The sequence below is a fragment of the Littorina saxatilis genome, linkage group LG13 (genome assembly GCF_037325665.1).
Source record: "Littorina saxatilis isolate snail1 linkage group LG13, US_GU_Lsax_2.0, whole genome shotgun sequence".
NCBI classification, from domain to species: Eukaryota; Metazoa; Mollusca; class Gastropoda; order Littorinimorpha; family Littorinidae; genus Littorina; species Littorina saxatilis.
Window position 1 is genome coordinate 28,945,374 of NC_090257.1, and position 12,500 is coordinate 28,957,873.

The following is a 12,500-nucleotide window of genomic DNA, read 5'->3' on the forward strand; positions in this document are numbered from 1 at the left end:
CACGAGGCACTCTGAATACACGAGACACTTTTTGTCAGTGCTTGTTTTGTTTATGTCTGTTTGTGCCTTGAATCAGCGAGGTTTTGAGGCCGGTTGTGTTTACGACTTGACATAGGGCCTACAGTGACATCGCCGAGCATGTCACAGTTTTAATTGTACTGCGCCGTAAACTATTGACGTAGAAACACTGGGAGGGGTGTGACGTTCGAATGAAGTCGGAAAGGGTGCCGTGATTGTGAGTATATTTTGGTTATAAATTTGTCTGCTGCATTTTGTGTGTGTGTATATAATGTGCGAGTTGATCAGACTAACGTAACTTAACCCAACCAGAATGAAACTTCAGTTTTGAAGCTACTCCGTCTAAAATTTCCGAGATGAATCAAATACCGCACCGGACAAGTAAGTGAAATTTGAAAGATTTATTGTCTGAGTGTTACCATATTTCGTAATAGTCTAAATGATCATACTTTAATGTTAAAAGCATTCTTATATGTATTTTTCTTTCTATTCTGTCTCTCTTTTTCGGAAGAGTCTCTCTAGGTCTCTCTCTGTCCCTCCCCCCTCTCTCTCTTTCCCTCTCTTTCTTTGACTGTCAGTCGAGTCTCTCTCTCCCTCTATCTACCTCCATCTGTCTCTCTCTCTCTCCCTACCTGTCTCTTTCTCCACTCTCTCTCTCCCTCTCTCTCCCTGTCTATCTTTCTCTCCCTCTCTCCGTGTCAGTCTTTCCTCCCTGTCTCTCTCCCCCCTCTCTCTCCATCTCTCTCTCTGAGTCTCTGCTCCCTCTGAGTCTCTGCCCCCCCCCCCCCCCCCTTTCTCCCCTCCTCTTTCTCTATCGCTTTGTCGACAGTTTTTTGTTAACGCAGATTGACGCGACAAGTAAATAGACACATAACGACAGCAGGACTTGTGCCATTGGCTACCTGTATAAGGTTGCACTCACTCGGTTGTCTGTGTTTCGGGTTTTGCCATTACATTTGCATTGTCCTAAATCGTGTGGATGTTGACGACACTATTTCGTTATTGCTCTTTCTTTCGTACTCTCTCTCTCTCTCCCTTCCCCTCTTTCTGTATGTCTGTCTCTGTCTGTCTGTTTGTCTGTCTCCACTGATCTCATTATTGCTCTTTCTTTCGTACTCTCTCTCTCTCTCTCTTTCTCTCTCTCTCTCTCTCTCCCTCTCTCTCTCTCTCCCTCTCCCTCGGCAGGTTTGCAGGTGTTTTCACTGCGCATTTACTTGCTTGTTTGTTTGCTGGTTTTCGTCGCGATTTTTACTTTGTGTGTGTGTGTGTGTGTGTGTGTGTGTGTGTGTGTGTGTGGTTTTCTAATAATCAACCGTGTGATTTGTAAGTCAGTTAATCTTTTAACTTCCGGGATATGTCTTTCATGGTGAAATGATGCGGTGATGGGTTCCAATGAAGGCGCAGGCTTACTTATACGCACATAGTACGCACATCATTAGTACGCATTTGAACAGCAGTTACTCATGAGGTCAAGAACTCTTTGCCAATTGACCTCATTCCGTGACGGCCATTCGCTTCCGGCGAAGCAGAACAACGGAAGTTGCTACACATCCGATAGACATGCGGCAATAGGTGGAATGTCAGCCGGGCTTCTGACAAACTAAACTCCAGACTGAATGTTTCCCAGCTAATTTCAAGGGGTACAACTATCTAGAAGGAGAAAAGAATGTCAAGTTCGTGTAAGTAAAGCATATTTGGGATGAAATCCGACAGAGTTTACCCCAAAGTTCGATTTACTCGAAAACGCAACGAGTGGTTATACGTCCATTGAATGACAAAAGACAGATTTTTGCAACGAAGTGAATTTCTAAGTTAAAATGACCACATTTCATCACGAATTAGACTACATCATACGGTGAGCTGAGTGGAATACAGGGTCCAAAGTTCGATGAGCAATACTTTGGATGAGATGGGGATGGTCAGTACGAAGTTTATGCGAGACAAACAAGTCCGGGTGACATCCTACCAATAGCTGCAAGTGTTAGACTAATTTTTACAGAACATGATGTTTTAAAGATAAACCCCCACGAATCTGTGCTGGCAAAGGGACAAACGCATAACCTTCTAATTAGACAAATACTAACAAGAGGCGAAGCCATCAAGGCTCACGTAAGAAATCGACAAACAGTAACACAAACTCAATCACTCCGTCACACATACACACACACACACACACACACACACACACACACAGAAAGAGCATAGGTGAAACTGTGCAAGAAAGCGAGACACTAGATCTACATGTCTGTCTGCATGTAGCCTACTTACAGGGACACGACTGCCAACAGAGTCTCGGCCCGCTCAAAATAATAATGACCGAGACTTTCAGTACTTCCTTCGCGTGACGTCTAACCCTCTTACGTCATAATGTGACGTCAATGTAATGTGACGTCTTCAAATGTTAGAGTTTCTACCACAGACATACACACGCACACACACACGCACGCACAGACAGACAAAGTTACGATCGCATAGGCTACACTTACGTGAGCCAAAAAAATCAGCGTCCTTACTGCCACTGGTGACTTTTAAAGAAATTAATTAATTGACAAAACTCCCACTCTGCACAGAAAGGTCTTTAGACTGGGGAGAGCTCTCCCGCCTTATATTATACAGTTTGTTTGTTTGTTTGCTTAACGCCCAGCCGACCACGAAGGGCCATATCAGGGCGGTGCTGCTTTGACATATAACGTGCGCCACACACAAGACAGAAGTCGCAGCACAGGCTTCGTGTCTCACCCAGTCACATTATTCTGACACCGGACCAACCAGTCCTAGCACTAACCCCATAATGCCAGACGCCAGGCGCAGCAGCCACTAGATTGCCAATTTTAAAGTCTTAGGTATGACCCGGCCGGGGTTCGAACCCACGACCTCCCGATCACGGGGCGGACGCCTTACCACTAGGCCAACCGTGCCGGTTTATATATATTATACAGTAACCGGGAAGTGTTTACACAAGTACAACAGTAAAGCGTACTTCACAACACATCTGGATATTCACTGGGATTACATGGTCAGTCAGTGAAAAAAGGCTACTGACTCAAGCAAACCATCGTTATAATCAGCTGGACTTCAGTTCCTTGGGTCACGGGTTCAAATCCGGACCGGGATGGACAGGTCACTTTTATGTCCAGACTACGAGACAGTATCCATGTCCCACCCCTGTGCCATGTAAAAGACCTCGATCATTCTGCCATAAGTGCAGGTGGCTGATTTAACATAATTATACACACGCACACATGCACCTGGAAAGCGCGACTCTTGTTGCTGCTAGCTTTCCACTGAGAGGAAGCGACTCAAATTTCCCAAAGATGGGACAATAAAGTAAACAAATAAATAGTATAAGCAGACAAGAGTAGATGCTTCCGCTCTAAAATTCTGAAATGCTGATTTAAACCAACTTATTTTAAGGGCTGACAAAAAACATCTAACATCAATCATTTTCAAACCACCATCTTCATAATCCTGAACTTTCTACTTATCTTTTCAATTTCACCACTCCAAACAACAGAATAAAACATCTTATTCAAATCATTTAACACTTCTTCACATGGATCAGAAAGTTTCACAAACACTATGAAATTGCTTCGCCCTGATATGGCCCTTCGTGGTCGGCTGGGCGTTAAGCAAACAAACAAACAAACAAATGAAATTGCTAGTGTCTTTATACCTGTTATTTTCCCCAGAGGTGTAAGAGTTCTCCTTCATCAGGTATTCAACAAATGCCGAATGTCTTCTAATTTACTATCATAATTCCTTAGCACAATCGCATCCACTCTTGTTGAAAACACAATACCTTGAACTTTAAAAAATTTAGGGTTCCAACACACATATCATACTCCGGCATAAATCTAAGGGACAAAATGAGACAAGACCCAATCCATACTGCGACGGTTTTATTGCAATTCAATTTTAACCCCGACCATCGGGAATATTTCTTTCATACTTTCATACATTCAATAAAAAATTCTCTCCTACCGTCCAAAAATAATGTTGTGTCATCTGCAAATGGGGATATTAGCAACTATTAATCAAACATAGTAATTCCTTTCATCTTTATGTTTTTTTGGAATCCTTTCGGCTAAAATCTCTGAACAAATTAAGAACAACAAGAAATTCCTCCGAGGTAGGAAAAACACCCCCGTTGGTCAAAGGGAAATAACCATTCTCACTGCCACCAACTGAGAAGGTTATTTCCCTTTGACCATTAATATCTCCCTCTATAAGTCCTTGTAGAATCTTAATCCACCAATAACTCCCTAACCGTGTGTTTGACTGGTCCCAATTTTTGTAAGGACCGTCTCAGGAATGTATAGAACCTGTTCACCAAGTTTGGTGACGATCGGTCCGTTCATTCTTGAGATCTATATGCGAACACAAACAAACAAACAAACACATGGAGCGAATCCTATACACACCCCTATACCGGGGGTGTAAATAACAAGACAGGGGACCCCCTTGCCTTGTACCGCGCTGCACGGAAAACCATTCAGAATACTATCCATTTACACTTACACGGGATGTAATACGAAAATAGAAAGTTGATACCCAGCGCTTTATATCCTGACAAAAATTAAAAACATGAACAGATTTTTGAATAAAGGACCAGGCAATGCTGTCAAAAGCTGTTTCAAAATCAGCCAATAACAAAAGACCTGGCATTCTTTGCTGTTCAGAATATAACAGTGTATCATACAACAAACTTATTCTTTGTTCAAAATTTCTTCTTTTCAAAAATCCTGTCAGATCAGTGCTTATCAGTGCTTACAAGCCTGGGGATAACACGCTTCAATTTTTCCGCAATACATGTTGCAGCAATATGATATGCAGTGTTTAACAGTGTAATGTATTTTAACATCTTTGTAGACGTAATCATGTGACTGCAACTTTCTGTCTCGCAGTACTACTGAGCGATGACTTCATCACGACAAGGGAGACAATACTGAGTTTTACGCGACATGGGGCCTGCACGGTTTATGCCCCTTGCCCTGCTCGTCGGGCTTTGGACTTTCTACAGTGAGGCAGACCCAGTGCTCACCACAACACAATCTCGGCCCGACGTCACCTTTGGTGGCGACACCGCTGCCACAACCACCGTCGACAGCGACAACAGCAGAACTAACTCAGAACCTTGTGGCACGAACATCACACAGCAGAATGTAGCCAACGACATCATGAATCACACAGAACCTTGCAAGAACAGCAACACCCCACAGCAGAATTTGACGAACGAATCCACACCAGAAGCCAGTTCCACCAGCACGGAGTTACCGCCCCTGACAAAATGCCGGTACGATTTCAAAGCGGGCATGCGCAACAACCTGTTCTTCAACGCACAGCAGGAAGTGCTACCCCTGCTCACCAAGAAGTTCGTGATCCACACGGGCCAACCCCGCTGCTACCTGACACGGGACGATTTTGAGAGCAAGCTGAATCAGACCTCGGGATCTGAAGCCATCGTCATGTTCCTTGTTGGCTGTTTGGACACAGGGGTGACACAGGTCGTGCTGCGGGGGGATGTGGAAGTCTCTTCCCACGGTAGTCTCGGGACACCCACTTCCACATCAGAGCCTGAGGTGGCCCAAGCAGGGACTCATCACACACCACCCTCTCAAAACGGGAGCGAGCCAGCGAACGAGACTGGGTCAGGGGAAAGATACTACCACAACTTCATCTCCTACTTCCAGAGTTTACACTGCAGGCTAAGCATGAGTGTAGTGGAGATGATCGCCAACATGACGGACCTCAATGTTCTCACCGTGGTCGGTGACCGGGCCTGGGACCTCGGGGAGCTGGAAACGACCCCCCGCCTGTGTGACGCCTTCAGGGCAGTCAAGGCCTTCTCCATTCTTGGCGACTGGTCTGCGCCGTCCTACCTCCACCACCTGGCGCGCTGCACGGGCAAGCTGGGCAACGTGGTGGAGATGGTGCTCAGCAACGTCAGCTTGCCCGCATTTCCCGACTTCCTAGCCACCTCCGTGCCCAACCTGCGCGCCCTGGAGCTGAGAGACAACAAGCTGACGGCGCCTGTTGTCTTCCCCTGGGCCGACGGCTTCGCGGAGCTGCCCAGGAACCTGTCGCGGACCTTCCAGTTCAACGACCTGTACAACTTCAGGGGCTCGTTTGACATGCCGCCCCACCTGTTCCGCAGGCTGCTGATACTGGACGGCAACAACATCACCAACCTGACCCGCTTCCACTTCACCAGCGACTTCCAGTTCATCTCGCTGCAGCGGAACGGACTGATGGTGATCGCGGAGGACGTGTTCGACCTCGTGCCGGGCGTGCAATTCCTCAGCCTGGCTCACAACCGGCTGACGTCCCTGCCCGCTAAGCTCTTCTTCAAGCTGACGGCGCTGAAGAAGCTGGACCTTCAGGGGAACCTGCTGAAGGCCCTTCCAGACAACATCTTCAGGAACGTGAGGCGGCTGGACAAGCTAAACGTGGAGAGGAACGCGCTGGAGATACTGCAGGACGAACTGTTCACCAGCCTACAGGAGCTGACGGAACTGCGACTGAAGAACAACAGCATCCGGCGCTTTGACCACGGCGCGCTCAGCATGATGATGGTCAAGCTTAAGCTGCTGGAGCTGCAGCACAACCCGCTGACCACCTTCCCCGTCATTGTGCTGGAGCTGCGAGGCCTGGTGCACACCAACCTGGAGTACACGGACATTCAGGCTTTGGACTTTGTCCACATCAGCCAGCGCACCTCGGCCTCCCGCCTGGCCGAAGCTCTCAAGAACCCAACCACGGGGGATTTCGCTGACATTTCCAAGACCCCGACGTCGCAGCGCGTGATCTCTCTGCGCTTCAGCAAGCTGCGCTCTGTGGTGCTATACAACGCGACACGCGAGACTCTGCCCATCTTCATGCTGGTCATCAAGCACTTCACCATCCTCATGGAGGGCGCCCACCTCGCCTGTGACTGCAACATCCTCAACGTCACTCACCAGCTGCAGGAGTGGAAGGCGAAGGGAAAGCTAGCGGGAACCGAGGAGTGCCTGGAAGGATGGAACTGTGCCTGGCCTTCTGAGCTATCGGGGAAGCGCGTCGCGAGTCTGGAGGACGATCAGACTTACTGCCCCTTGGAGGAGGAGGCTGGAACTACGTCATGCCCGGAAGGATGCGCGTGCTATGTGCGCACAAAAGTGGAGACTGTCATTGTGGATTGCAAACACACAGGTTGGTATGATTTGTTTCTGTCCTTTTGGGGTGTTGACATTTGTATTAACAAATTAAAGTTCATACAAAAAAACATGGATCTTACACACCTATATTTCTGTCATAAAATTCAGTCTTACCTGTGTTAATTTTGTTATCTCTCTTCCTCTCTCTGTCTCTCCGTGTCTCTCTGTCTCTCTGTGTCTGTCTCCCTGGCTCTGTCTCTCTCTCTCTCTGATTGTGTGTAAGTTCTTTTGTTTCTACGTCTGTCTGTGTGCCCGTCTCTCTTCGTAACATGTGCCTTTCCGTCTGAGAAAACGATTGGTTGATTAATTAGTCGGTCATTACAGCGTGGGATACATGCATTACCCTTTTGTTTTAGGTAGTGGAAAAACGAGACTCGGCCAACTGATTTAAACACAAAGACTGACCTCTCCAGTGTTTGACAATGGAAGGGCGAATCACTAGGAATGTTCATGACAATGGAAGGGCGAATCACTGGGAATGTTCATGACAGTGGAAGGGCGAATCACTAGGAATGTTCATGACAATGGAAGGGCGAATCACTAGGAATGTTCATGACAATGGAAGAGCGAATCACTAGGAATATTCATGACATTGGAAGGGCGAATCACTAGGAATGTTCATGACAATGGAAGGGCGAATCACTAGGAATGTTCATGACAATGGAAGGGCGAATCACTAGGAATGTTCATGACAATGGAAGGGCGAATCACTAGGAATGTTCACCAGTGTTCACAGCGTGTTCTGTCTTCTGCCTTCAGGTCTGACTTCCATCCCACCCCGGGTACCCGCCAACACCCGGGAACTTTGGCTGCAAAACAACAGCATCAAGACGGTCCAGAAACTTCCCTACCTGAGGGGCCTTCACTCCCTCCGACTCACAGCCAACAACCTGCAGGTTGGTTTGTTTTGTTGTGTTGGATGCGATGGACCTTGGACCTTTTAACATGTCCTTGTCCTCGTCAAGTGTGTGTACCTGAACGAACTTCGTGACGAACACTACAGGTTTGTTTGTTTTGTTGTGTTGGATGCGATGGACCTTGGGCCATTTAACGTTCTGTTAGTTGTTCGAAAGGCTGATTTCTGCTGCGGATAGCGAATAGCAATATACATGTATAGCCTACTGGGTACATCAAACCCTTTCGGAGCCGATTGCGACACTGATGAAAAGAAATTCCCTGGCAAAATCAACCGTGTTTCGCCGCGTGCAATGGGCATTCTTCCCCGCCAGTGTGGTATGAGTGATGTCATTTAAAATGCTTGCAATGTACTGGTGTCTGTGAGTTGGAGGGGATTCAGTTGTTTGCATCCAGCTTTAAACTTTAAAGTCAATCTCCTTCCCGTGAAAACACTCCGTCTCATATCTGGTCAGGCTTTGACATACGACATTACAGGGCCGTAGCAGCCCTACCGGCCACTCCGGCCATGGCCGGACCAGTTTTTTGTTAAAAAAAAAAAAATCGTCTTCATAAGCTTCAGCGCTGTGTTAGGAGGAAGGAGGGGTCGTGACTTAGATCGCACAATGACAGCGTTAAGCGAGAAATTGTCACTAATTGACATTCACAAGTGAAGACTATAGATCTAAATCTAAAGTAAAACTAAAAGGCAAACTGCGTATGCACCGACTGAGACGCATTACTGATCCACTGAGCCATCGCGTTTTGCACTGAAGAGACATCTGAGTTATCTACCTTAGTTCACGTTTTTCGTTTCCCGGGAAAAGTACCTTTTTATTTTTTTTATGGCCGGACCACTTTTAGGAGCTGTGCTACGTCACTGGACAAGAATATATACCTCCACTTGGCCACACACCAAAAATATACACTCTGACGGCTTCCTGTGGTGAGTTGAATTTTTAATTTTTTTTTTATAGAATTCATTAGGCCAAACAAAAGTATATGTTGGTTTAGGGTAACCCTACCGCGCCTATTTTTTCCCGCCGACCCGAAAACGTTTTATTCATTTCTCAAAAAAACAACTTTTGGCACATTTTGCGAACCATACCGAGACTAAGGGAAATAACCTTCTTTAAAATCGACGGCATTACAACAAAAAAAACAACAAAAAACCCCAAGCCAACCTACCGATCTTTTTTTGTGTGGTCACGTTACCCTAAACCAACATAATTATATTTTTGTTTGGCCTTAAAAAAAAATCTGCTGTGCACAGATAACACACAGGCTGTTGATGTTTGGTATGTGACCTAGTGGAGGAATGGTCTCATCCTATGTAAAAGCTAGGCCAGGCCAGATCTAAAATAGTGATCCAAACTGTTTACACGGGAAGGAGTGTGCATTTAAACTGTCATTTTACTGTTCATGTTTTCATTTTATTTCATAACCGGCACGGTTGGCCTAGTGGTAAGGCGTCCGCCCCGTGATCGGGAGGTCGTGGGTTCGAACCCCGGCCGGGTCATACCTAAGACTTTAAAATTGGCAATCTAGTGGCTGCTCCGCCTGGCGTCTGGCATTATGGGGTTAGTGCTAGGACTGGTTGGCCCGGTGCCAGAATAATGTGACTGTGTGTGGCGCACGTTATATGTCAAAGCAGCACCGCCCTGATATCCTTCGTGGTCGGCTGGGCGTTAAGCAACAAAAAACAAACAAAAAAACAAAAAAATTATTTTTATTTTTTTTATTTCATTTTATTATCCCAATGCTGGGAAATTCGGGTCGCTTCCTCTCAGTGAAAAGCTAGCAACACAAGAGTCGCGCTACCCTGGTGGTGTGTGCGCGTTTAGGTGTAATCAGCCACCTGCACACAATTGGCATAGTGACTGAGATCTTTAACGTGCCACTGTGGTGACACGGGGTGGGAGATGGATACCGTCTCTGGGTCTGCACATACAGTTGACCCGTGTCCGTCCCGGCCGGGAGTCGAACCTGTGGCCCCAGGATCACAAGTCAGCTCTACCAACATAACGCTTTGTGATGCATATTTGTGGACACTGTGTTGCAGGAGCTACCAGCGGACGTCGTGACCTTCATGCCACAGCTGCGCGTGCTGCACGTGGATGACAACTGGCTGACGTCACTAGCTCCTGCTCTGGCCCGGCTCAGGCAGCTGCAGTCTGTCCGTGTGGCCGGCAACCCCATCCGCTGCGACTGTCGCACGCTGTGGCTCAAGGGCTGGCTTCTTTCACACAAGGTCAGGAACTAAATGACAAATAAGACTTATCGAAATAGGGAAGATTACACCAGATTAGATTGCAAGATTTACATTTTGACAGACGATTTTCTCTCTCTGTCTCTGTCTCTGTCAGTCTGTCTCTCTGTGTTTGTCGGGATTTCAATTTCGACAGATGATTCTCTCTCTCTCTCTCTCTCTCTCTCTCTCTCTCTCTCTCTCTCTCTCTCTCTCTCTCTGTGTCTGTGTCTGTGTGTCTCTCTCTCTCTCTCTCTCTCTCTCTCTCTCTCTCTCTCTCTCTCTCTCTCTCTCTCTCTCTCTCTCTCTCTCTCTCTCTCTCTCTCTCTCTCTGAGCCCTGAGTCCCGCCTTTATCTCTGACTTCGTTGTTAACATCCCCCGTTTTTCATTTCAACTACAGACAGTAGCGGAGGACTCGGACACCATTAAGTGCAGCACTGAGGAGTCAGACGGCCGTTTCTTCACCCTCGTTCCTGACAGGGAGTTCGTCTGCAAGTCGTCCGCTTCCCTGGGTGAACTGGCCGCCCCCATAGCCGTCCCCCTCCTTTTCGCTTTCCTCCTTCTCACCCTGGCTGTCATCGCCTTCATCCAACGCCGCCGCCTCAAAGTCCTACTCTACATACACACGGGTATGCATCCATTCGACACCGACCCGCCCGACCACCAGACCCTCTATGACGTCAGCGTGTGCTGTGACGTCACGGCGTGCGCCTGGGTGCTGCGTCACCTGATCGAAGCGTTGGAGGAGGGCGGGAGGTACAAGGTGTTCTTCTACAGCCGCGACGCCTTCGTGGGCTTCACGACGTCGGAGAACGTGAGGCACTGCGTGAAGAACAGCAAACGTCTAGTGGTGGTGCTGGGCAAGGCCTGGGAGGACAGCGACCTCCTTGTCACCGCCACGAAAGAAGCCCTCAGCAAGTGCCAGAAGGAGATGGTCCACTTCATGACGGTGGTGGTCCACAACTTTTCCGCCAAGGACATCACCAACAAGCACGTGCAGCAGTACATCCAACGGGGCCGCTACATCACCACAGAGGATAAGCACTTCACCAAGAAGCTCCTCTACGAAATGCCGCACCTCCAGGCATCGGAGAAGAAGAAGCAGAAAGACCCGGAGAAAGCAATGAAAGAGAGAGGCAAGGGCAAGAAAGACGATACGCCGGAGGGTCCTGAGCCCGTGGCTTTGTACAACATTGTTGCCACCTCGGAGAACGAACAGAACGATTTGATGGAACAGAACACTTTAGCTCAGCACAACCAGGCTTACTGTCACAACACGGGGCACAGTCCTGCGTTCGACAGACAGCTGTCAGTCAGCGATCTGCAGCTGAATCTGAAGAACGGCCAGGTAACATCTTACACCATCCAGGACAGATCCAGCGCTAACCAGCTCGTTCCTGCTAAAATTATTATTCAGAGACAGGGAAGCGAGCACCCTTCTGTCATCAGTGACGACCTCTTTGGCGACGAGACAAACAACCGAAATGCAAGAGACAGCGATGCTGGTAAGGACATCGTGCATCTTGTTGCAAACAACCCGGTGTTTGACAAACAGATGAGCGTCGAGTCTCAAGCCAGTAGACAGCGCAGATCGGTGTTTGTATGGTACGCGGACAGAGACCTGCCTTTCACTCTGAAGAATATTGTGGAGCCCCTGGAGAAGCGAGGTCACGCCTGTATCCTGCAGGACAGGGATTTCCCTCCGGGTGCCGCCATCCAGGAGAACATCGTGCACGCGGCGGAATCCTGCACGCGCAGCATCTTCGTGCTGTCAGACCACACGCCGAAAAACGAGTGGTTCACCTTCGTCTTCCACGTGACCTTTGACCGCCAGATGCAGTCACGTGACCACCGCGTGGCGCTGGTGACGCGCGAGGACATTGACGTCACGAAGTTCGTGGAGGAGATCCAGCAAGTGTTGAAAACGTCAGCACTCTTGGCTGAGAATGATCCGTGGTTTGCTAAGAGATTAAGGCAGTTCGTCAACTTTGACGGTTATGAGATCTGTTAACAGACAGCAGGTTGTCAGACGGATATTTCTTGTATTTAACCGGTTCTTATTTGAAAATACCGAAAAAGGAATTCCGAATGGTGAGTCCTACTGAAACAGTTGTCGTATATCACAGTTGGCTCGCTACAATAAAGC

General features: G+C 47.9%; 1 protein-coding gene across 2 annotated transcripts in view; it reads left to right on the top strand.

The window, feature by feature from the left end:
• Nucleotides 1-12,500, top strand: part of LOC138945458 (protein toll-like) — a 12,569-nt gene continuing 69 nt past the window's right edge. The window contains exons 1-5 of one of the 2 annotated variants that reach the window (XM_070316887.1): nt 1-235; nt 4,923-7,206; nt 7,971-8,107; nt 10,168-10,356; nt 10,755-12,500. The exon at nt 10,755-12,500 is cut by the window's right edge and continues 69 nt beyond it. In XM_070316887.1, coding sequence (XP_070172988.1) covers nt 4,980-7,206; nt 7,971-8,107; nt 10,168-10,356; nt 10,755-12,365 — 4,164 coding nt within the window. In that variant the 5' untranslated portion in view covers nt 1-235; nt 4,923-4,979 and the 3' untranslated portion in view covers nt 12,366-12,500. Of the gene's footprint in view, nt 236-269; nt 400-4,922; nt 7,207-7,970; nt 8,108-10,167; nt 10,357-10,754 lie in introns of those variants that run through there. The other variant, XM_070316888.1, reaches the window with a different exon arrangement.